This window comes from Vombatus ursinus, unplaced genomic scaffold (genome assembly GCF_900497805.2).
Source record: "Vombatus ursinus unplaced genomic scaffold, bare-nosed wombat genome assembly UNPS02014812.1, whole genome shotgun sequence".
Lineage (NCBI taxonomy): Eukaryota > Metazoa > Chordata > Mammalia > Diprotodontia > Vombatidae > Vombatus > Vombatus ursinus.
In genome coordinates this window covers 42822859-42850037 of record NW_020954590.1, presented here as the reverse complement: position 1 = coordinate 42850037, position 27179 = coordinate 42822859, and the positions used below count along the sequence as shown (strand labels likewise).

General features: G+C 37.3%; 1 protein-coding gene across 4 annotated transcripts in view; it reads right to left on the bottom strand.

Annotated features, from left to right (window-relative positions):
- The window catches only part of LOC114054055 (lethal(3)malignant brain tumor-like protein 4), a 504773-nt gene that overhangs the window by 150171 nt on the left and 327423 nt on the right, over positions 1 to 27179 (bottom strand). For all 4 annotated transcript variants that reach the window (XM_027877122.1, XM_027877124.1, XM_027877123.1 and 1 more), the window contains one exon: positions 15886 to 16059. In XM_027877122.1, the coding sequence (XP_027732923.1) occupies positions 15886 to 16059 (174 nt within the window). The remainder of the gene's footprint in view (positions 1 to 15885; positions 16060 to 27179) is intronic.

Here is a 27179-nt window from a genome sequence, read left to right as displayed (position 1 = left end):
GTATTAAATCTGACTAAGATGTTTTTAAAAGTTACCTTTATTCACATTATTCTAGTCATCATTCATATAGTTCTGTTGGCTCTGCTGTCTTCATCAAGTTTTATTTCATGTAAATCTTCTGATATTTCTCTCAATTCTTCATATCTGTCATTTCTTACAGTATTTTAATATAGCATTATATTAATGTCACACTTTCTTCATCTCTCTCCTAATCAACCACTATCAAATTTGTTCCTGGTTTGTTTCTTTGTTCATTTTTCTATTAAAGAAGTAACAAGTTTTCTCAACCTGCATCCTGTCCCTAGAATGCATCCTTCCCACATTTTTGACTACTGAAATCCTCCACACATCTTTAAAGCTTACTTTAAAGCTTACTGTCACCCTCCTCTGAAGCCAAGGCATCTGACCTTTTTTTGTGTCACAGGACAGTACGCTAAAGCTTATGGGATCAAGAATGTTTTTAATGTGCAAAATAAAATACAAAGAAAAGCAATTATTTTGAAGTATAAATATATTTTCATATATATATATGTATATGTATATCTATATCTATATCTATATATATATCTTTATGAAAAGTTCAGAAACTCTAAGAAGGTCTTTCCAAGACTTCTCATGCCCTTTTATTTCATAGTATTCTTTCCCTCACCACCTACTTAGAAGTCAAACAATTTTTACAAATAGGGATTTGCAACATCCATACAGTTATCAATAAAGAATACTATACTATAAATCCAGTCTGTCTCTGATGGTGAAATCAGTCATTTGTCATCAAGGGTCACTGCCAAACTCTGTCATCAATTTCATTCAACAAATTTTATTAAGTTCCTATTATGTACAAAGGGGTAGGGGGGTAGGAAGAAAGGAAGGAAAGAATTGTGATTGTATAAAATAAAATACACAGAATTACAAAAGAAACTGATTATATTCTAATACAATGATCAAAATATTTTTTTTAAAAAAAAGTTCAGAGATGCCAAGTTAAGAACTCCTGCTTTAAAAGATCTATGATTTCATTAAGGTGGATATTGCCATCATTGAAGCACATTACAACTCTTTGGATAGAAGGTCTTCACAGTTACTAACATGTCCATGAGAATCATTGCCTGGTAGCTGACCTTGCAGTGATAAACCTCCAAACTCAGCCAGGCAGGTCATAAGACAACAGACATATACAAGCCCTGTATCTGAAAATCTTCACCTGCCATATCTTGGGCTCTAGAGGCACAGTCTTTCAAAATCCAACATCTCTTGCTATTTCATAATGAGGTACTCAGCATGACACGTGTGTGTGTGTGTGTGTGTGTGTCTGTATATGTCCTTTACTGGCTAGAGCCTGGAACCAAGGAAGATACTCAGAAATTTACAGATTTATATACTTGCAAAAGAATTTTAAAATATTTCCTGAAAATCAGAGCAAGAAGAAAAGCTGCTTAAAACTTACAAAAAATAAAATATTATCAGATATATCTGATATGTATTACAATTTAATAAACCTCTTAACAAAATGATATGCTTAAACCAGATAACAGTATCCATGACTTTTTCTTTTTCTTGTCTATTAACTTCTTAATATAAAGTATCCTTAAGAATATAGATAACAAATCAGTAACTCATTCTAAGTTACCAATTTTGTTTCCATGATTATAAAGTTGTGTCTATGTCTGTATTTATAAATACTTCAATATTTCAAGGTTCTGTAATTTTGACAGTGTGGTATTCTCTGCTTAAGTAGACACTTCAACCCCATATAACCTAGTAGACAGTATTCAAGAGTTTCCTGTACATATAGTCAGTCACCAGGCTTGAACTTGAATCTTGTCCTGTTCCACAGAATGTTCCAGAACTTGTGCTCTTTTACCTACCATAGCTTTTGATAACCAAGATCAACATCCAATTGAACCCATACACCTTGTCCCCCCATTAATTTAATTACTTCAAATAGTTCATAATTTATTTACCTTCCACATTGGGGATAAGTACATTGTAAATAGGTAGGTAAAGGGATAGAAAGCCAAAAAGAGGACAGATAGATGGAGAGGGGAATAGATATAATTATTATATCTAACATTTACATAGTACCTACTATGTGCTAAGCACTGTACTAAATCCTTTATAAATATTATTTTATTTTATTCTCATAACAAGCCTGGGATATAGATTAGATAACAGATGCTATTATTATCCCCACTTTACAGAGGACGAAACTGAGATTAAACCAAGGGTAAATGATTTGCCCAGGGTCAAACAGCCAGATTGGGTCTTTGATGGGTGATCAGAATATTTTTTTTTTAATATAATTTTCTATGACTAAAAAACACTCCCTATTAAGAGTATGAAAACACTAAATTAAAGGTTGTTTTAGAATTCATGGCTCTATGACTCCAATCCTAAAAATTAAATTGAAGCAACATTTACTAGTCATTGACTTTGTGTATAAGGAGTTGCATATTCACACAGATCAATGACATATTCTTTTTTTTTTTTTTGCTTTATGGTGAGGAAATTGGGGTTAAGTGACTTGCTCAGGGTCACATAGCTAGCAAGTGTCAAGTGTTTGAGGCTGGATATGAACTCAGGTCCTCCTGACTCCCAAGGCCAGAGCTCTATCCGCTGTGCCACCTAGCCGCCCCTAACGAAATATTGCAGAAAGGGAACTTTCACTGGTAGTTTGGAGTTCCAGTTGCATCTGACTTTCTTTCTTTCTTTCTTTCTTTTTTTTTTTAAGGCAACTGAGGTTAAGTGACTTGCCCAGGGTCACACAGCTAGTAAGTGTTTGAGGCAACATTTGAACTCAGGTCCTCCCGACTCCAGGGCTGGTGCTCTATCCACTGCACCACCTAGCTGCAAGCGGGAGAAGGACCGCCACCCTTCCTCCACACACATAAACATGACATATGGGAAAGAAGAATAAATAGAGGCCCAGGTAAAGCACTGTGAGAAATCTAAGAAGAGAGAGATCATTTTTACTGAGGGAAGAGGGTAGACAATTTCAGGGAACAGCTTTATCAAAGTGGTTGCATCTGAGGTGGGGCTTGAAAGAAGGAAGGAATTTTAAAGGATGCAAATGAGGAGAAAACATACTAAGAATGGAGAGAAGAGGAGAGATTAGAATGAAGGATACTCCAGTGTGGCTGGATCAGACAAGAAGCTGCGGTCAGATGGTAGAAATCATCAAATGCTAGAATTGGGAGGTAATACTTTATTCAATACATATCGTAGAGCAGTTGGAGGTTTTTAGTCAGAACAGTGATATAATCAGTTAGGAAGACTACTCAAATAGGTGAAAAACTGATTGGAGAGGGAAGAGGCTGGAAACAAGAAAACTCATTAGGAGGGTAGTCTAAGGAAAGAGAAAAAGGATCCTGAATTATGGATTCCAGTACAAGTAGAAAGCAGGTAAAAGAGGGAAGAGATAGAAATCATAGGGCTTGTAAATAGAGTGGATGAATGGGGCCAGGGAGAGTGAAAAGTCACAGATGACTTCGAACCTGGTTGCCCTGTTTGGATACTCTATAGATTATCAATGTACTTCTTAAGGCATGGTGCCCACAATCAAACACAACATTCCACAGGAGGTCTGATGAAAGCAGAGAACATTGGGACTCTCATCTAACTATTCCTGGAAGTTCTGCCCCACTTAATGAAGTTATTCTGTTCCCCTTGGTGTAATGAGTGAGATCAGTATTAATCATGAGTATGTATCATAGTACTGAAAAAATAGTTCCTAGGATAGGACTTCAACGAATGAAGATATCAACTTCCCTTTAGAAAAGGAGATACAATGTCCAGAACTATGACATTTTCTGACTTGTGAAGAATGAAGACAGAAAACAGAAGGATTTGGGTTTGTTTTGTTTTGTTTTTGCTCAATAACATTTGCCTACTAATGTTTATTCTGGATGAATCACGAGATTTTACCCAAAAAAAATGTATTAGACGTTATTTAAACCATATGTACATTTTGCCTCAGTTTAAAAATGTTTCCTAAGTGTTGTGAAGTAGTTAACCTTAGGTTATAGTGACAAAGAGAAACAGTAAGCAAGATAATCCAAAGCCAGAGAACAATGAAAAAAAGGACTACTGAAATCTGTTTTGAGTGTGCACTGTATCACCTTTGGCAGCTTTGCCTGTCTATTTATGTAAGGTTCAGGTTGTTTAAAATATATTTATATTATCCAATACTTGCTATCCGGCTGTATGAGAGACAGCCCAGAAGCAAGCCCCAGGGCAGTGGGGGAGTCAACCTAGGGCTGGAACTTTTTCCTGGATAAACCACAAAATGAGTAAGGGAAAGCTGCCTGGATTATACTGCCAGCATTGTAATATGGCATTATATTTAGAACTTTAGGTCAGGTATGGCTGAATAATAGTTGAGGATGCTATGTCTTTTTTAGTGGTATAGAATCATAGAATCTCATTATTAAAAGGAACTTCCATGATCATCAAGGTCAGGGATGCTAATCCTTTGTTGCATCAGGGACCTCCTGAATAACTGAAGAAAAAGTTAAATTTCACTTAGAGGTTAGTAAAAACATCTATTTTTTTTTCCTCATTCAACTTCACAGAACCCTTGAAATTGATCCACGGAACCTCTTGGGGTTCACTGATGGCAGTTTAAGTTCAACCTCAACCCTTAACTTAATCAAGAATACCCTTTATCTGGGGCAGTTAGGTGACGTAGTAGACAGAGCACTGGCCCTGGAGTTAGGAAGACCTGAGTTAACAATCTGGCTTCAGATACTTACTAGCTGCATGACCCTGGGCAAGTCACTTAATCCCAATTACCTTAAAAAAAAAAATCCTCTATCTAACTTCAAAGGCAAAACCAGAATGGACATGTGAACTAAAATGGAATTTAACCCAGCCAACCAGAGAGTGTTTAGCTCCTCTATGCTAACTCTATGTATTGGAAGTTAGGACACCTGGGTTCTACCGTAATGTTGGCCCTACCACTAATTGGTAGGTGTGACCATGTGCAGATCACCTAAGAATTCTGGACCTCTATTTTCTCATCCATAAAGGAAAAGATTGAACCAGATAACCAGTAGAATTCCTTTTCATTCCTTAGGTTTTATGACTTATGAGCACCATAGTGGACCAACACTTTCTTCAGGTAAGGGTAGAGATGTTCTGGAGTGAGAAGGCCTTTTTCAGTCTCTGGCCAAGAGTCAATACACTTATTGTTGTTGTCAAGTCTTTTTTCAGTTCTGTCCAACTCTTCGTGACAGTATTTGTTTTTTTTTGGTTTTTTTTTGCTGTTGTTGTTGTTGTTTGCTGTTTTGTTTTTTTCTGGCAAAGATACTGGGGTAGTTTGCCATTCCCTTCCCTAGTTCATTTTATGGAAGATGAAACTGAGGCAAACAGTGTTAAGTGACTTGTCCAGAGTCACATAGCTAGTAAGTGTCCGAGGCCAGATTTGAACTCAGGAAGATAAGTCTTCCTGATTCCATGCCCAGCACTCTATCCACTGTGCCACCTAGCTGCCCCTAAGCCAATATAATACTAGCCCCTAATTGCTTCAGGGTTTCTGTAGGCATCTGAATTAGTCTTCAGTTAACAGAGAATTCAATTCAGTCACCACGTGATTCAGTTAGTTCAGCAACCCCCAAGTCATCCAAATCCAATAAACAGGTACTAAATTCCTGAGATTTGTATGTGCACAAGGCAGAGGATGAACATAGACAGGCTTGATATAATTTCCTAGTTTCTTCAAGTCAAGATTTTTACAAGGGCTTTCTTATTACCCTATTTTTACTTTCAATAGCAACAATAGCTGCTCTCATTGTAGGACCAATGTGCTTCACGCTCAGAAACACAGGGGGCTGAATGGCTATTTTCACTACATTTGTCCTGCTGAGATCTTATGAGAAGATACACTTTCTACTCCAAGGCCAACAGATGTGGCACAAAAAGTATAGTGAACAGGCTGTTGGATATAGAATAAGAAACTCCAGAATTCAAATCCAACCTCTGAAACCTGCTAGTCAGCCAAAGAGCAAGTTACTCATTCTCAGTTTCTTCATTGTTAAAATGAAGAAAACAATATTTGTAGGTTATATCTCCTAAAAGGTCATTGTGGGTCTCAAACAAGATGAATGCCTGAAAAACACTTGGTAAACCTTAAAGAGCTATGTAAATATTAATTATTAGTGTGCTGTTAATTAATTAAAAGTATTGACTGAGTGCCTACTATGTGTTCAGAAATGTGAGCATACAAAATACTATAAGGCATAGAGCTGTCCCCCAAGAACTGAAAGACTGGTTTTGCAAACAAGAGATACAAGCAGAAAATAATGAGTAAAAAGACAGGAAAAAATAAGGTTGTGTGGCACACAAAGAGCTTAAAAGGAATCAGAAAAAGACAGATTGGCATGAGCTGTTCATCCAGGAAAAATTAAAAGGCACAAGATGTAAAGGCTCCGTAAGATAAAGATGAGGGGAAATGAAAAGAAAGTTGGGGAGAAAAGCCTCAGGAAAGGTACAGAAATGAGCCTGGTTTGGGAGGTAGGGGCTGGGGTATGGACAGTGAGATGACTGGCCTGAAAAGAGCTAGAAAGACGAGGAAATAAAGTTGATTAATTAATGAACCAACTACACACAGACATAGTTTGGTACGTGGAACAACAAACTTATGTCCTTAGAATTCTGAAAATCAATCTTATTGTTGCTAATTTGGGAAATGAAAACAAGCTGGGTTGGCCTATGGCAGTGCAATTTATTACGAAGATTGTTAAGGAACTTTTCCACTATACCATTATCTCTAATTACCACAGTTCTGTTGTAGCCATTTTTATGACCAGTGTATGCCTAGAGAAGTATATAAGATTTATAAAAGAGTACGTTACATGCAAACTGAGAAAACACAGTGACCTTCAATCATTATTAGCACTGAGTGAACTGGAGAGACTTCTGGGTTTTTGACAGGAATGTCAGTCCTCTCACTCACAGAAATGAGGAAATGCTGATTTTGAAGCAGCGGATGATAAGATCATAAATTTGAAGTTAGAAAGGACCTTAGGGGTCCTCTAGACCAACTCTTCTCATATTCAGATAAGGAAACTGAGGTTTGTTCTTTTCTATAAGGAATTACGATTCCTTAAGCAATAATTCCATATGGAATTATGATTCCATAAAATGCATGACTTTTTTTGTAACTTGTTGACTGACTTGCCCAAAGTCCACAGGGAGTAAATTAATCAGGATTCAAACCTAGGTCCCCTGATTAAACCCAGAACTATTTATAATGCACTGTGCTACTGAGTGGGACTGCCTCAGAAAATTATGAAAAGCAGAAAGGAAAATGAGTTACAAAATGATTGTCATGAAACACGATTAAATCGGGACATTTATAGATGAAATTGGAAAAAGAACAACAAATCGATGGACTATTGGATATTTGTCAATATTTCTATCTTGATTTAAAGGCCGCTAAGAGGTGAAGTAGATAGAATGTTGAGCCTGGAGTCAGGAAGACCTGAGTTGAAATATGACCTCAGACACTTACTTCACTGTGTGACCCTGGGCAAGTCATTTAACCTGTTTGCTCAACAGTAAAATGGGGATAATAACAGCACCTACTTAGCAGGGTTGTTGTAAAGATCATATGAGATATTTGTAAAGTGCTTAGCACAATGCCTGGTACATAGTAGATGTTATATAAATGCTCATTTCCTTCCCTTTTCCCACTGTTCTCATCATCAGTCAGTCAGCAAACATTTGTTAACCACTTACTGTGTGCCAGACACTGTGTTAAGTTTTGGGATTACAAAGAAAGGCACAAACAGCCTTCCTACCTTCAAGGAGTTCAGTTTAATAGAGGATACAACATGTAAATAATTATGCACATATAAGCTATATACAGTGTAAACTGAAGGCAGTCTCAGAAGGAAGGCATTACTCTGGGGGTAAGTGAGGACGAAAAGCAGGGGGACACCTGGAGAAGACTCCTCCAAAAGGTGAGATTTTTAACTGAATCCCATCAGAGAAGCCAGGAGGCAGAGATAAGGAGGTAGAACATTCCAGGTATGGGGGATGGCCAGAGCGGAGACATGGTGGACTCTTTGTAGGGCATGGAGAGAGATGACATGGTGAGACTTATGATTGGGGAAGAACACTGGCAACTGAATGGAATGTGAATAAGAGCTAATTAATCCTTTCCTACCAGGCCTTCCTACTGGTCCTCACACATGACATTCCATCTCTGAAGTCCAGAGTGTCACGTGTGACGATCAGTAGGAAGGCCTGCTCAGTGGTACCGTAGTGTGTATGGAAATAAGTAGAATATAAAAAGACTATAGAAAGGTAGGGGAACGTCTGCCTATGAATGACTTTAAATGGCGAAGAGAAGAGTTTATATTTGCAGGTAACACAGAGCCACTGGAGTTTACTGAATAGGGTGGTAAGATGGTCAGACCAGTGTTCTGGGAAAAATCACTGGCAAGTGGATGGAGTGTGGGTAGGAGTGGGGAGAGACTTGAGGCAGGGACAACAATTAGAAGGCAATGTATTCAAATCATGGCCTAAGAAATTAAAAATTGGGGCAGCTACATGGCACAGTAGATAGAACATCGGCCCTGAAGTCAGGAGGACCTGAGTTCAAATCGGGCTTCAGATCAAACACTTGACACTTACTAGCTGTGTGACCCTGAGGAAGTTACTTAACACCAATTGTCTTAAAAAAAAAATTAAAAATTAAGTGACAAATCTAAAAGGGGAAAAAAGAAAAGTTTGCTTTTCTGTGACAAAAATTGATACTTAATTGGAACTTACTTAATTATTCTCTTCTAGTAGTCCAGACAGGGCAGCTAGGTGGCAAAGTGGATAGAGTGCTGGGCCTGAAGTCAGGAAGACTCACCTTCCTAAGTTCAAATCTGGCCCTAAAAACTAATTACCTGTGTGACTCAGGGCAAGCCACTTAATCCGGTTTGCCTCAGCTTCCTCATCTATAAAATGAGTTGGAGAAGGAAATGGCAAAGCATTCAAGTAGCCTTGCCAAGAATCAGTAAGAGGGCCTGGAAGTGTGTGAGTGGAGAGAAGGATGTACAAAAAACATGTTGTAAAAGTAGAAATGATGAGAACTGACAATAAACTGGATACGTAGGGTAAGTGTGAGAAAGGAGTTGAAGATGACACCATACCTGAGTAAGCTGGAAGATGATAGCACCCCAGTCAGAGTAAGAGGAAATTTGGGAAGAGGGGAGGGTTTGGACAAGGAGTTCAGTTTTAGACATGGGGAGTTTGAGATGCCTTTAAGACATTCAATTCAACATGCCCCAGATAGTTAGTGATGCAGTCCTGGAGCTAAGCTTATATATATATATATATATGTATGTATGTATGTATAAGAACTGGGAATCATCTGTATAGAAATGATAATTGAATCCATGGGAATTGATGAGATCAGCCAGGCAAAGAGTATAGAGAGAGAAGAGAAGAAGGCCCAGGACACAGCCTTGGGGAATACCCATGTTTAGAGATGATAAATAAGGACCAGTCAGCTGCCTCAAAAAAAGGAGGGAGGGGCACTAGAAGACACAACAGAAAGAGCACTGGTCCCAGAGTCAGGAGGACCCGAGTTCAATTCCAGCTTCAGACCCTTAGTAGCTGTGTGACCATTGGCAACGTAAGAGGAGAACCAGGAAAGAACAGGATCACAAAATCCTGAAGAGATTACCCAAGAACAGATGATGATTTACAGGCTGTCTACCCTTCCACCCTGCCCTCCCCAAAAAGGATGAGAATAATGAGAAAGGAAAGCAGTCCCTTCTTAGCAATAACTAGCTAAAAGACTTTTTAAAAAGGTCTTCTAAATTCTGTGGATGTCAGTTTTCTCATCTGCAAAATGGATCTATAAAATTAATGGGTTTTGGGGGGGGGGCTAGGCAGTGGGGTTAAGTGACTTGCCCAGGGTCATACAGCTAGTGTTACGTGTCTGAAGCCAAATTTGAACTCAGGTCCTCCTGAATCCAGGGCAGGTGCTCTACGCACTGCGCCACCTAGCTGCCCCCAAATTAATGGTTCTTAATAAAATTTAATCTATTAATTGTTCTCCCTCCTAAAAGTCATAAAATCATAAAACTGCAAATCATCTTAACATAGGGAAAACAGAAACATTATAAACACAGCAACAACTGTCATTGTAATTGTATCAGCTCTATTAAGGAATAGGCATATTATGTGTACAGGTAATCATTTTTAAGGTAACAACTTCTAAATGGCTTTGGTGTAGCACATTTTAATATTACTTGAAATGTCACCCTACATAAAGAAAATTAGAAAACTCACTATTTAGGGAATCAAATATTACATTAGCGACTAACCTTAAGCATTTTGTAATAAGGTCCCTAGATATAAAGGCTAGTTAATATTTAATATTAGAGAGCTTCTCCACAAAAGACAGAGTATAATTCAACAAGTATTTATAAGAGCAAAGGTATTGAATACCAACTAATGTGAATGTGAAAAGAAATGAAAAATTAGTATCATGTACCCTTTTCCTTCCCTCATCACTTTTCAGTTTCCTTTTGAGCTGTCTTCTCCCACTATATTGTAGGCTCTTAAGAGGGCATGGACTTTCTTCCTTCCTCTCTCCTTCTCCTCTTCTTTTTCCTCTCCTCTCCTTTCCTCTCCTCCCTTCCTCATATTTGTATCACCAGCATTTAGCACAGTGTCTGGTATTTAGTAGGTGCTTAGACTGACTCACTGAATGTTCTGAGCTACTTCTTAGGGAAAAAAAATGAATGAAAAGTAAATTTTGCATTTTTGATTTCAGTAATAATAAGATCTGATTATTTAAATTAGATTAATTCATGTTTGATTAAGAAATTATAAAAGACCTATCTAGTGTGTTTGGTCAGATAGCTGTCTCCGTTATAATTTTCATGAGTTCAATGCCACAAAAAAGCATTTAAAAAGTTGTCAAGAAGCATTTGTTCCAGGCACTGTGCTAAGTACCAGTGATAACAAACCAAAGAATGTTATCTTGTTAACTTTTAGAAGAGCACAGATGGTATCCTAACAATCATTATAAATTTTTTAGAAGTTACAAATACCTGCTCTCCTTCCATTTCAACTAGGAAGATTTTTGGCTTTGGGCAAAGATAAGCTACTGGACAACCCTTATTTGCCAGAGATATGAATAATTATGGCGAGATGAGGGTGACTGAGATTGGCGATGACCCCTCATAAAATCTAAACTTAAATGAGTAAAATAAGGTAAAGACCCCTAATAATAATATATGTGTATCCAGGTCAGGAAGCTTGTAAATAGCCCAGATAAATATACTCAAATTGTTGATAACTACAAATTGTTCTAGGATCTGAAATGAACAAAACAAGATGTACTAACAGGATACTTGAAGGAGGGGAAGGCAGGTGAAAACTATGTAATGATTGTATAATTTCCACTGCTGTTGCTGGGGTAGTTTTGTCGTGTTTAGATTGTACCCTATGAAGCCCAGCCAATGGCATAAGAGGTAGGGGGCTAGGGAGGGGCTGTGGTTAGAAACTATAAAAATGCTTGCATGGCTGACACCACCTGCAGTCTTGCATCGAACCGCCTTTCCGTGTGAGTCGCCCTTTCTCGAGATAGAGATCGAAATAAAATCCTTTCTACTTTCTACCTGGAGAAGCCTCTGAATTAATTTGGATAAGGGTTATCGCTGTCCCACACAAGAGGAAGGTCACGTTCTTTTCTCCTTTCATATTCTCCTTATCTAAAGTTCTTCTTTCAGTTTCCTTTCTTCTACTTTTGTTTCTTTCTTTCTTCAAACTAGACAGGAGGAGTAAAAAGCTAGGTGTGAGCAGAAATGAGGTCTGCTACTGTTATCTCTTCAGTGATGTACAAATATATGAGAAAAGAGGAAGAGGAAGTGAGGTGGGAGGAATCACTCAACTTGCAACAGCTTTGGCCCTGAAATCTGAAAAGAAAGGCAGACAGAAAGGTTGCAAGGATGCCTGTAAAACTTTTCAGAAGGGTTGCATATAGTCTTTAGGAAATGTAAGGAATAGATATTAATAGAAGAAGATGGCACTTGATTTTATATTCAACTACTAATTTAAAAAATGCATTATTTTCACTATTTTATCTATATTTTGTTCATTCAAAAATGTTTTGATGCAAAAGCTTTCTGAAATTATAAACACAGGAAAGAAACTTATGATAGAAACAAGTAAGAATATATTAAAACAATACAAGGAAAATGGTGTGAATTCCTGAGAGAAGTTCAAAAGAGGAAAGAGAACAACTGCACTTGATGAAGAAAAATATATTTTGAGGACAGAACATGACATAGGTATCCAAAGCATTTTCTTTCTTTCTTCTTTTTTTCCTCTAATAAAGTTCAAGATCTGAATTTGTTAAGTCAAGTGAAACTCGGGGCTCTGAGAATGAATATCTAGAATACCTGGAAGGAAAAGAGACATTCCCTGCAATTTTATTCTGAAAGAATATGTAGCATAATATAATAAAAAGAGCAAATGGAAGCAATGGTCTTCATGACTCTAGAAACAGGAGCTCAGGAATGTTCATCAGAAAATGAGAGAAAAGGACCTGCCCGGATTAGGAAAGAAAGACAATGCTAGAGACAAGTGTGCTTTCAAGGACTTCAAGTTGTAAATAATGTGGGTGTGAAAAAATCACTAGAGAACAACTAGACCCTGTGAAGTTTCAACAAGAGAAGTGGGTGTAGAACAAACAAAATCCAAGAGAAGGTTATAAAAATAGAGAAACATGTGCACACACAAGAAATAGACCATGTAACATGAAAAAAGGAGAAAAGCCAGGCCTCAGGATCATCCAAGCAAACACAAGCCACTCTACAATTATGAGATGTGACGTCAATGCTAAATAACCTCAGCATAAAGGATGAACAAACACTTCTAAGAAATTTGGGTGTAGAAATCTATTTATGTGTTCATTAACTGCTCGATTCAACTTCTCCCACAATATATAAGCTGCTCCTCAGGGATAATCTACATATTTGGAGAAGCTACATTAAATACACCTCCTAGGGCTGAAATGGAAAGTTGCCATAGGCAGCTGCTGGTGCTCCAGGCCCTGAGTCAGGAAGACATGAGTTTAAGTCCAACCTCAGATACTTTTGAGGAATGACTCTGGGCAAGTCACTTAACCTGTCTGCCTCGGTTTCCTCAATAATAAATGGGAATGATATAGTACCTACCTCCCTGGATTGCTGTGAGGATCAAATGAGATAATAATTGTAAGGCGCTTGGCGCAATGCCTGGAACATATTAGCCATTTTAAAAATGGTTATTCCCTTCCCCAATACAGTAGAATGAAAGAGTTCATGATTTGTAGTTATTTAAAACTGGAAATTAACAGGGTACCTACTGATCGGGAAATGTCCGAACAAAATGGGATAATTAACATATTGGAATATTATTATGCTGTAAGAAATGACACTTCTGAGGGCTTCAGAGAAACACAGGAATATCTTGTATGAATGATGCAGAGTAAAGTAAGCAAAAACAGGAAAACAATGAATGCAAACAAAAAGAAGACTAACCCTGAAACAAATGCAGTGTAATTACAATGACCAATCTTAGCTCATTGAGAAGAGACGAAAAATTGTGCCCTCCTCCTTTCTTTGGTGTGATGGGGAGCTAAGGGTGTTGTTGCATAAGCTGTCAAAGATGAACACTGTGTTTGCTGGTTTGCTGAACTGGTTTTTCTTTGTTAAAGGGCTCTTCTTGGTTACAAGGCTCACAGATTGGGTGGGTAGAGTATAGCTGGAAGGACCCTCCAGTTCCTACACATATATGTCAGTGGTAATGCAAGAATACTGTGAATTTAGGTTGGGGTATTATCCCTCTCACCAGCATCAGATGATACTATAATTCTAGGTTAAACAAGAGAGTTTCTATTTTGTTAGAGAGAACTAGAGATTTAGGTCAAAGGGAAGAGTATTAGACTCAAAGTCAGGTTGCCCAAGTTCTAGTTCAAGCTAACCAAAAGATGGTGGTGATCACACTGATGATGATTATAGCCCTAACTGCCAGTCCTAACAATCTTGAGCAAGCCAGTTCATGAATTAATCTTTAGGCCCTCAGTTTTCTCATCTATAAATTGGAAATGTTGACCTAGTTGAAATCACTTGAAGGTTGTTTTCAGTTCTAAAATTTTACTATTCTATGATTATGAGATTGCTGGATTTGGGGGCTAGGAGCCTGCATTCAAATGGGGTTCTATACAGCCCTGAAGTCAGGAGGACCTGAGTTCAAATCTGGCCTCAGACCAAACACCTGACACGTACTAGCTGTGTGACCTTGGGCAAGTCACTTAACCCTGACCACCTCACCAAAAAACAAACAAACAAAAAAAAAAAACAAATGGGGTTCTATAACTTAAATGCTAACTATATAACCTTTAGCAAATTGCTTAAATTTCCTGGGGTCAAATGAGTTTCCTCATTGTAAAATGAGAATATTAGTCTAGATGACCTCCAAGATCCCTAGCTCTAAAGTCAATGATTCTGTGGTTACTTTCTACCACTCAACTTCTACCTGGAATTTGATTGTGCCTTAACTTTTTGTTTTATCTACTCCTAGTGGTTATTTTATTGTTTGCCTGTTCTGTCACTGTACCCTTCAATTTATCTGCTATTTATTGATCCATCCATTCACTAATAAATGAGAGAAAATATGGTATACTGAACAGAGGGACTGGTCAGGAAGATCTGTATTCACAATCTGCCCTTGAAACATATTAGAAATGGACAAGTCACAGTCTGTCAGTGACCCCAAGAAACTCAGACTATAAATCACAGAGAAGTTATCAATCTACATTGGTGAATTAAGTTTCTACACTGGTTGTTCTCTACACCAAGGAAATCATAAGTCTAAACACACATATGAAATTATTACTTATACTAATTCACATTTATATAGAACTTTAAGATGGACAAATTGCTTTCATCTCAACAACTCAGTAAGGCCAAGTATCATTAAACCACTTTACAAATAAGGACACAGGCTTAGATTAGTGGCTTGCCATGGTCACACAGCTAATAAGTATGAGAGCTGGGATCTGAACAAAAATTTCTTGAGTCCAAACCCAACATTCCTTCTGCTATATCAAAATGCATCTCTGCAGTTATATTATGTGATTTTTTATTTATGATTCTCAGCATGGAACCTTGAGAGCTCTTTGTACAAAATATTCTATAGCAATCTTTTGAGTGGATAAAAAAATGTTCTGAACAGTTATGAGTATGTTTCCATCATTCTACTGAGTAACTATACATAAGTATAAATTGAAAGCTGACTCTTCTCTGGATGAATTATAGGTTGACACTCAGAAAAATAAGCAACAAGGAAATAAAATTCCAAGAATGAAAGATAGTAGGAACCATTATTATTATTAAAATATTTGTAAAGTAGATGTTTGCACTGTTTAGGAAGAAGAAAAAAAGAAAATCAAAGTCTAGTAAATGGGAAAGAAATCTAGGCAAAACTAATCAAAGAAACAAACACTATAACTGAGTAAAAATAAAAGATTGATGACAGTAATATATAATTGTTCTTGGGGGCAGAGTTAGAGATGTTATGAGGAAACCAAAAGACCTAGTTATACAGAAGAAAGTATGCTTTCTCATTGCTTAATTGAACCCTCAACACCGACAGAAATATGAACAATTTTTGAAGACGATGTAATAGTCAAATGTTTTCAAAGGAAGAAAAAGACTTGGTTGGGAATTAAGCCCCAGTGAAAGTAACAATTTTATGAGCTATGAAAGAAGGATTAGAGTGAAAAACCAAGTGAAAAGTATGTAAGGAACTGTCAACCTCAAATGATCTGAAAATGAAAAATCACTTTTCATGCTCTTACATTCTAAGTAGTATTCACAAAAAAAAGCTTCTTACCTGAGTTTACTGTTGAACTTCTCATGTTTTCCATTGAAGTTCACACTACAAAGACCTTTCAATTTTGAATGTGAAGAGTCAGCCACGAAATTTGCCTGTGTTTCTCTTCCCAAACAATGATGAAGCATTGCCTCCTTTTTCAAGTTTATGTCTGAATAGGGGCAGCCATAAGCACTGTTTTGTATTAAAAAAAAAAAAGGAAAAAAAAAAACACCCAATTGTTAGTATGTAGTGATAAACCAGCAATCCACTGTGGCAAAAATAGATTTAGAGCAGCATTTAAAAATGAGAAGATACATCCTGCTTGCACCAAATGCATTGAATCTGTTTTTCCTTATCTGAAAACTCCTTTGTTTGATAAAATGTCAGATTCCAGATGTATAGATAGTGGTCAGCTGAAACAGTTTTTTGGAATATTTAAGTTTTCATAAACATAACATAAGGAAATGTTTTCCATATGGTGATATAATGCATTTGTAACATAAAAGTTGATATCCCAGATGATGTCAGTCCATGAGTTGGATGGATTTTATTAGGTAAAACATATGTCATGAAATAAAGCCTATGGACAACTGGACAATCTTATCACTATAAACCCTTACAATATAATTTATTTTTATATCAATAATCTGAGAATGCCATTTTGCTTTAAAAAAAATAAATGAAAAGGTCTGGTTTTTTGAAATGCTTGCTTAGTTTAAATGACCTTGCTTGATTTCATCAGTACAGGCATTCCCTGCTTAGAGGCAGTTAGGTGGTACAGTGGATATAGTGAGGATCTTAAGATCAGGAAGGTCTGCGTTCAAATTTCATATCACATACCTCCTAGATGCGTGACCCTGGGCAAATCGCTTAACCTCCCTGGCTCAGTTTACCCATCTATAAGATGGAGATAACAATGCCCACCTCACAAGGCTGTTGTAAAGATCAAATGAAATAACAATATGTAAAAAATGCTTTGCAAACTTTAATCAATATTGTTGTTCTATTCATGTAGATCACAATTCCTTTTTCCCTTAGCAAATAGCCTTCATTGTTGGCTGAATGTGAAAAAAAATTGTAGCCCGATGACCCACCATCTGGTGATAAGCCTTTCCCAATCTAGCTAGTTTTGAACTCAGGAGGGAGATCTATTGCCTGTTTCTAGGACCATGACTGAATCCTTTCCACCTTCGGAAAACATTCCAGAGCTTGTGCTCTGTTGGTCTCCAAAAACCCAAGTAAAGATGAAGAAATCTCACTTAAGCTGATGAAGAATTCTGGTTGACACTCCAAGTACCACAGAATCACACATATCTGGCTGGCTTTTATGACAAGGTTTTTCCAGAGACAAGGACTAGATATCTGGTTCCCCAAAAAGTCTTGTATGGGTTTGATTAATACCATTAGATATCAAAGTACATATCCCAAATCAGAATGCAGAGTCTTTCAAGTTGTCTGGTGCAGTGAATTAGTAGTTACCAAAAAATGTCATTTCTGTATCTAGAATTTCCAGTTGATAATATCGAATCAGGTGATTTGGTTTTGGATTCCCATCTTTCCACTCTCTTTGCTACTCTTTCCTCTAGGTGCTAGTTAGTTACTATTCACTCACCTTCCACCAAAGAGACATCTGTGAAAGGTCTGCAACCAACTATTATCACTGAAAGCTAGGACCTTATTACCAATCTATAACCGAAGTAGACATTTCCTAGTGGGAATGAGATGCTTTCAAGCTGACCCAATATTAACTGCTGCACCAGTTAATGAACATTTATTCGATGCTTGAGGAATAACCTTTTTACCTATACCAACTGGTTCATTTGTTATTTATTCATGTACTCAAAAATTATATGCAAGGCATTCTGGAAGACACAAAAAAGATTCGGGGTGCTCATACAATTTAGTAGGAGATTTGTCAATCATATTCGGGAAAAAAAAGGAGTGAAAGTACCCTTAGTTAGAACCTCTTGGGATATCTTTATCATTTTTTTTAAATTTAGCTTGATATAAAGATTTTTTTCCTCATTATGTGTTTCTCTTTTAACTTACCTGCATTATGTTTCTACAAAAACTAAAATGTATGCAATCAAAATTGTCTATTTTATCTACCATAAATCTTTCTATTCCTTATTTGATCATAAACTCTTCTCTTATCCATATAGATCCAAATGATGATTTCTTCCTTGTTCCTCTCACTTCTTTATGGCTATAAACTTTTATAGTCATGTATCCATTTAGATCTTACCTTGATATATGGTGTGAGGTATCTGATCTAAACTTAACTTCTGTCAGATTATTTTCCCAGTTTCCCCAGAAGTTTTGTCAACTAATTGACTTCTTGTTGTGGTTGTTATTTGGGAAGTCTGGATCTGTAATTTTTTTTGGTATAGGGAATTCGTGAAAAAGAAAATTCCTCCACCAATACAGATCAGCAACTATTCTATAATTCACAGTCTTAGAGAGTTGCCCAGGGTAGTGTTAGGTATTTTGGTTATTTAAGTAACTTAAATTACTTAATGTGAAGTAACTTGGACAGGTTCACACAGCCAGAATGCATGTGAGGCAGGATGTGAACCCAGACTGTTCTCATGCCGAGACCAACTCTCAATTCTCAATGCCATCCTGTCTTCGTTGAAATACAACCACTGAAATATTGACAGTGGACCTAAGCAGCTCAGTAGTTAAGGCCTGGCTGACAGTATCATCAAGCAGAAGAAGATACAGGGTCAAGAATTAGCAAAAGAAAAGTCATCCTTTGGAAGTCATTAATGGTTTAGTTATAACAGTTTATATCTTTCCTCAACAGGAAAAAGTTGAAGGAAGATAGAAAAGCAAACACAGAGGTAGATATTCTCTTGGTAATGATAACATCTCTTATCCTCCTTACATCAATCACAAGGGTTTCATTTAACTACAGAATGAGAGTTTTCAATAAGAAATAGAAAATGGGGGAAATAAGCACCTACTATGTACCAGGCACTATGCTGATCACTTTACAAATATTTCACTTGATCCTTACATCAACCATGGGAGATAAGTGCCACAATTAGTGCCATTTTACAGTTGAAGAAACTGAAGCAGCATCTGGAGTGGATATGCCCAGGGTCACACAGCTAGTAAGCAGCTGAGGCGAAATTTGAACTCAGATCCTCCTGACCTGCTCAGTGTTCTATCCACTGTGCCTCCTAGCTGTATCATAGAGCACAAGGATGGCCAAAAGAAGGGTGGAATTTTTTAAAATATTTTTATTCTGGTAGAGAGTTCCCAAAAAAGCATAAAACTTAATACTTTTGTTGGAAAGACTTAACAGTCTAACATAACTTTCTGTTACAAGATTTTTATTACCACTATTTGTTTGAAATTTTCTTTTTTTCCCCTTAATTTCATCACATCACTCCCACTTGAATCACTCTGTGTAACACTAAAGCTTTCTCCTCTGAAATTTTAATTCCCTTGCATTTACTATATACCCTTGCTTGCCGCTGTTTCAAATTACATTTTATTTCCTTTAATCTGTACTATATATCAATCCCTCCAATCATTTAATTGCACTCATTCATTTGTTCCAAAATCCCTCCAGCTAGACTTTATCTCTTGGCAAAGAGGTATACACAATGTAACATCAATTCGCCTCACTAGGGTAGAATATTCTCTGAATTCCGTGAGGCAAGTATTCTGAGGACACATCCTCAAATCACAAAGATGGGCGTAAAACTTGAAGTTCAATTTAACATTTTTAAAAGATAAAGGCAAAAACTGCATATGAAGAGAAGATATTAGAAAAGAAACTTTCTAAGGAAATCTTAACATAAAAACAAAAATTCATAAGATTGTTGATTTAGAACTGAAAGGGACCTTAAGAGGTCATCAAATTCAACTTGTTTCATTTTATAGATGAAGAAACTGAGTCTGAGAAGTTAAGTGATTTGCCCAGGGTCACACACTGATAAGTGTCTGAGGTAGGATTTGAACACATGAATTCCTTACTCCAAGCCAAGCACTCTGTCAACTGCCACCTTCTGTTGACGTTGTTATTGTTTAGTCATTTTCAGTCATGTCTGACTTTGTGACCCCTTTTTGGAGTTTTCTTGGCAAATTGCCATTTCCTTCTCTAGCTCATTTTACAAATGAGAAAACAGAGGCGAAGAAGGTTAAGTGACTTGCCCGGTGCCCAGACACTAGCAGGTATCTAAGACCACATTTGAACTCAGGTCTTCCTGATTCTAAGCCCATTACTCTATGCACTGCACAACCTAGCTGCACCGAATGCCACCTAGGTAGTGATAAAAACTTTAAAGATGAAAATAAAATTGTAAACATTTTAAAGCACACATTCTTTAAACAAGGTAAATTACAAAAATCTAGAGTCCCCCCATTTTATCAAATATTTTTGTGTTGTTTTACTTTTTGAAAACGAAAACATAAATGTAAAGTACTTTGCAAAACTTAAAAGTGTTATGTAATATTAGCTAGTATTACTCTATTATGTGTTTATGTTACTCATCTGTATTAAATTTAATTTTATTGATAAATCTGATTGACAACAATTTTTAGTACTAAGGAAATTAATGCAATAACATTTTCATACATGCCAAGTCCCAGCTAAGGAAGGTAAAAAATTATGGAGGACAATCCCCAATAAACAAGTAGTCAAAGGATATCAATAAGCAGTCCTCAAAAAAGGAAATGCTAACTATGAACAACCAACTGTATAACAGAATACTCCAAGTCATTAATACTAGGTTTGACTTCACATCAATCAGAGTGGCAAAGATAATAAACGACCAAAATGGTAAATGGTAGAGGAGCTATGAGAAGATAGGCACATTAAAGTCATGATACCATATATATCCTTTGAATCAGTGACACCATTATGCCAAGGTCAGACAGAAGGAAAGGTTCCATATATGCAAAACAGTTATAACAGTACTTTTATGGTAGCAAAAACAAAAAAAACAAAAAACAAAACAAAACTAGAAACAAGGCAGATGATCATTCACTGATGAATAGCTGGATAAATTTAGGTATATGAATTAATGGAAAATTATTATGCCATAAGAAATGATGGACAAGAATAACTCAGGGAACCTTGGGAAAATTTAAAAACTTTATGCAGACAAACTAATCAAAATCAAATGAACATTACATACAACAATAATAACACAAAGGAAAATAATCATAAAAGATGATAGCACTGTTATTACTATAATAACCAATCATATCTCCAAAGGAAATATATTGAAATATACGTTCCTCCTCTTGGCAAACAAGATGGTGGACTATAGGTGCAGAATGAGGTATATATTAACATCAGTTTAAATATACTTTGCATTACAGAAAGGGTCTCTTGCAGAGAAGATGGGTGAAATACTGATTATATAAAAAATAAAATACCAACAAAACATTCTGAAAAGATTTGGGGTATCTCATTATCGTCTTAGGAAAAAAAAAAGAAAGAACAAGGTACCTAGAAAAACACCTGAAGACTGAGAAAGGTTCCCATTGCTGACCCAGGCATCTGTTACATAACTGGAATCTGGCTATTTCTATTTGCAGGGAAAGAAGCAAGGGAGGGAAAGGAATAAATAAGAATTAGTTCTATAACCACATGCACAGCAATTAGACTGCTTGTGTCTAAGGAATGAAAGGCTCCTAAAAAATGGAAACAAACTGCTAGAAAGGCTTTCTGATGCCAAGATGGCCTGACTATCTTCAAAGAGATTTGGACAGAAGATAAGAATTATGGTATCATCAAATCTGAGAACAAAATCGGGGTAATGTTAAGAAGCAATAAGAATTAAAGATGGATGATAGGGGTACCAAAGTACACCTTATCCTTTCTTTACTCTCTTGCCCCCCAGTGGGGAACTAGTGACTTTGAGGCCACATGTGGCCTTCTAGGTCCCTGGGTACGGTCTTTTGACTGAGTCCAAGTTTTACAGAACAAATTTTTTTATTAAGGCGATTTGTTCTGTGAAGTTTGGATTCAGTCAAAAGGATGCACTTGAGGACTTAGAGGGCGGCCACTTGTGGCCTTGAAGGTGCAGGTTTCCCACCCCTGAGTCTTGCCATATATGTGTATCTATTGAAAACCTGTCATTTAATACTTATCTGCTTTGATAAAGAGTTCTCCATTTTTAAGGAAGAAAGGGATAATGAGCAACTCACACTGGGCAAGTTACTCCGCATCAGTGGGCCTCAATTTCTTCAGATGCAAAATGGAGTGGTTGGGTGATATGATCTCTAAAACCACTTGCAGATTATGTTTTTAAAGAAAAGTTCATTAATCTCTTTCAAAATATTCCACCTTTGACATTGTACACAGTAATAACAACATTGTACAATGATCAATTATGATTGACTTAACTCTTCTCAGCAATATAATGATCTAAGACAATTCCAAAAGACTTATGATGAAAAATGCTGTCCACATCCAGAGAAAGAAATGATGGAGTCTGAATGCAGATGGAAGAATAATATTTTCACTTTCTTTGTTTTTTTGTGTGTATTTTTTTCCTTTTGTTTTTTTTCTTCTTTCACAACATGAATAACGTGGAAATGTTTTACATGATTGCACATGTATAACCTATATCAGATTGCTTGCTGTCGGGGAGAAGTGGGGTAGGGAGAAAAATTTGGAACTCAAAAATCTTATAAAAATAAATGTTAAAAAAAATAAAGAGATAGTTTTACAAAGCAAAACAAAAATTCCACCTCTGACTGACTGGACAAGGAAGATGCTATAGAGATAATACTATTCAAATTTTAGCAGGTCTGTAGTTAAAGAAGAAACAAACAGCCTTTAGAGTACTGAATTGCAGATTTAACTCCACAGCACAAAGAGCTGACGATTTCAGAAATGGTACACTGAGAAGTAGGGTAGACTCCATAAGAATTATACACATCAAAAACTAGAGATATATTTCGTTTAGTGTTCTCTTTTAAAACAGAAATAATCGTGTGTGTGTGTGTGTGTGTGTGGTGGTGGTGGTGGTGGTGGTGGTGGTGGTGCTAGTTAGGGCTAACCTTCCAGCTATTTAAACTTTAGTATCTATTCAGGATAATCAACGCAATTTTCTCTTAGAACTTCACATTTCATCTTGTTAAAGGCCTTCATTTTCACACTGGTAGCATCATAAGTGAAATTGGAACCCAGGTCCTTTGACTCCAAAGGCAATGTTCTCTCCCCTATACTATAATGAAACTATCAGAGACAATGACAGTGTAATGCAGAGGAAAGTGACCTGAGTTTGAATGTCTGAAACTCTGAGACTTTCTCTCCGGATCACTGTGGCATCTGAGCCATTACCACAGAACCCTCAGAAAAATGAAGGAGTACACTCAAATTCTCCTGCCTTACATTTTCTTAACTTCTAAATCCATTTTGCTTATAACAAAATCAAACTCTTCTATTTACTCTTCGACGCAATGCTGAAAAAAATTAACGTCCTAAAAGCAAGAAAAACAGTAAAATTAAAAACATTTTCTCAAGTGGTGTGGAAGGAACCCTACAGTTACAGCACGAATATGAAAACTTACATGAAAAGTATTGCTTATATTGGATGGGATGGAACCAGCTCTGGAAAGACATCTGTCAGAACTCCTACAGGAATTTTGTCAGTAAAATCTCCTTGGAAGGCTGAAACACACTGGTGTGACTCTTAAGAACTGGGTCTGTGGGCTAAGATGGCGGAGGGAAAGCAGTGACTGTCATGAGCTCTCTCCCAAAGCCCTCCAAATACCTAAAAAAAGTGACTCTAAACAAATTCTAAAGCAGCAGTACCCACAAAAAGACAGAGTGAAACAAATTTCCAGCCCAAGACAGCCTGGATGGTTGACTGGAAATGTATATCGCCCCAGGCAGGGAAAGCAGCACAGGTAAGCATGGGCGTGTAGGCCTAGCGACCCTGGAGCAGGCCTCAGAGGACTGAATCTCAGGCAGCTGTGGCGGTTTCCAGACTTCTCAACCCATGAACGCCAAAGACCACTTAGAAGCTCAGTGGGAAAAGTCTGTTACTGCGGTGAGAGAGGAGCTAGGTCTCAGCTACAAGTCCCGGGCCGTGGCTTTTTCCTGAGCTTCCGGCCCACAGACTGAGAGGGAATTGAGTGGCTGAACAGAGGGGGATTGCTGGGATCTCTTTGCCAGTGCTGAGGCAGGAATCTCTTGCTTTAACAGTGCATGGGTCTGGGTCACAGTTCAGAGGGGAGGTCCTGGGGCAAGGAGGAGCACTGGGGTGGTGGAGCTTGTTGTGGCAGTGGAGAGGAAACACCTCGCCCCTTATCGTACCACCTTGGAAGAACTGAAAATTTACAGGTCCCTAGAAGTACCTCTGAAAGCAGCTGTACAAACCCCCGAAGCTTGGGACAGTACACTCTTCACATTGGAAGCAGACTTTTACCTTAACAAAGAGTTTAAAACTCAAGTAATTGGCCGGGATCACGCGTAAGCAGCATAAAAAGAGTCTACTATCTTCCTTTGGTGACAAAGAAGATAAAAACATACAACCACAAGAAGACAACAAAGCCAAAGCTCCTACATCCAAAGCCTCCAAGAAAAATATGACTCAGTCCCAGGCCTTGGAAGAGCTCAAAAGGGATTTTGAGAAGCAAGTAAGAGAAGTAGAGGAAAAACTGAGAGTGATGCAAGAAAATCATGAAAAATAAGTCAACAGCTTGCTAAAGGAGACCCAAAAAAATGCTGAAGAAAATAACACCTTAAAAAATAGCCTAACCCAAATGGCAAAAGAGGTCCAAAAAGCCAATGAGGAGAAGAATGCCCTAAAAAGCAAAATTGGACAAATGGAAAAGCAAGTCCAAAAGATTACTGAAGAAAATACTTCCTTAAAAATTAGAATAGAGCAATTGGAAACTAGTGACTTTATGAGAAATCAAGACACTGTAAAACAAATCCAAAAGAATGAAAAATTACAAAACAATGTGAAATACCTCATTGGAAAAACAACTGACCTGGAAAATAGATCCAGGAGAGAGAATTTAAAAATTATTGGACTATCTGAAAGCCATGATCAAAAAAAGAGCCTAGACAACATCGTTCAAGAAATGATCAAGAAGTGGATAGAGCACCGGCCCTGAAGTCAGGAGGACCTGAGTTCAACTCAAGCCTCAGACCAAACACTTGACATGTTCTAGCTGTGTGACCTTGGGCAAGTCACTTAACCCCAATTGCCTCAACAACAACAACAACAACAACAACAAAAAAGAAATTATCCAGGAAAACTGCCCTGATATTTTAGAACCAGAGGGCAAAATAGAAATTGAAAGAATCCACCCATCTCCTCCTGAAAGAGATCCCCAAAGGAAAACTCCTAGGAATGTTGTAGCCAAATTCCAGAGTTCCCAGGTCAAGGAGAAAATATTACAAGCAGCCAGAAAGAAACAATTCAAGTATTGTGGAAACACAATCAGGATAACACAAGATTTAGCTCCTTCTACATTAAGGGACCACAGGGCATGGAATATAATATTCCGGTGAGCAAAGGAGATTGGATTACAACCAAGAATCACCTACCCAGCAAAACTGAGTATAATCCTGCAGGGGAAAAAATGGTCATTCAGTGAAATAGAGGACTTTCAAGCATTCTTGATGAAAAGACCAGAGTTGAATAGAAAATCTGATTTTCAAATACAAGACTCAAGTGGAACATGAAGAGGTAAACAGGAAAGAGAAAATCATAAGAGACTTATTAAGGCTGAACTGTTTACATTCCTGCATGGAAAGATGATATTTGGAACTCATGAGACCTTTGTCAGTATTAGGGTAGTTGGAGGGGAAAAATTATATGTATGTATATATAGATATAGATAGACAGATAGAGGGCACAGGGTGAGTTGAAAATGAAGGGGTCATATCTGGAGAATAAAATTAAAGGGCAAGAGAGGAATATAGTAGGAGAAGGAAAAAGGGAGCGTTAGAATGGGATAAATTATCCCACAAAAAAAAAAAAAACAGAAAAGGCTCTTACAGTGGAGGGGAAACAGAGGAAGGTGAGATGAGAGGGAATGAGTGAATCTTATTCTCATAGGATTTGACTTAAGGAGGGAATAACATACACACTCATTTGGGTGTGGAAATCTGTCTTACCCTACAGGAAAATAGGGGGGGAAGGGGACAAGAGAGCAGGAGAATGATAGAGAGGAGGGCAGATTGGGAAAGGGAGTAATCAGAAGCTAATACTTCAGAGAGGCACAGGGTCAAAAGAAAGAACAGAATAAATGGGGTGGGCGGGATAGGATTAAGGGAAATAGAGTTAGTTTTTCACAGCATGTCTACTATGGAAGTGTTTTGCATAACTGCACATATATAACCTATATTTAGTTGCTTGCCTTACCAATGAGGGTGGGTGGGGAGGGAGAAAGGGAGAAAATTTAGAACCCAAAGTTTTAAAAACACATGTTTATCGGGCCTCAGACCAAACGCTTAACACTTACTAGCTGTGTGACCCTGGGCAAGTCACTTAACCCCAACTGCCTAAAAAAAAAAAAAGTTTTAAAAAAACAAACAAAAAAAAAACCACGTTTAAAAAAAAATGTTTTCACATGCAACTGGGAAATAAGAAATACAGGAAATGGGGAACAGAAATCCATCCTGCCCTACAGGAAAATTGAAGGGGAAGGGGATAAGAGAAGGAGGGGAGAGATAGAAGGGAAGGCAGACTAGGGGAAGGGGTATTTAGAATGCATGCCATCTTGAGGTGGGGGGAGGGGCAAGATGGGGTGAAAATTTGGAACTCAAAATCTTGTGTAGTAAATGTTGTGAAGTAAATGTTGAAAACAAAAAAACAAAAAAAATAAATAAAAATTACCATAAAAAAAAAGAACTGGGTCTGTGGAACATCAATCATGATCAATGGTTCCTTTAAAGATCAATGACCTCTGTGCAAAGACTGTTTATAGGAAGCTGTCTTTTCTTTTTGCTTTAAAAAAGATGAAACCTCATATACTCCTCACTCTAACTATATCTAATGCATGCTCCACATGGGGTGGACACTCAAAGGAACTCTAGTAGCTATGATCACAAGGATTCTCTTTTTCATGTGTCATCTACAATTCAAGAAGGCAGCGATGTGGATGTCTTTCTCTATGATACGACATATATGTCTCCAGATATGCAAAATGTGAACTAGATAGGAATGATAGAGTGTTAGAGTTGGGAGGGACCTTAGAAATCCTCTGATACAAAAGTGTCTAAACATGTTTTTGTGCCACTGACCCAATGGGCAATTGGGTGATACCTCTGGACCATTTCTCAGAATACTGTCTTTAAAGGGATAAAATAAAATATATAGGATAAT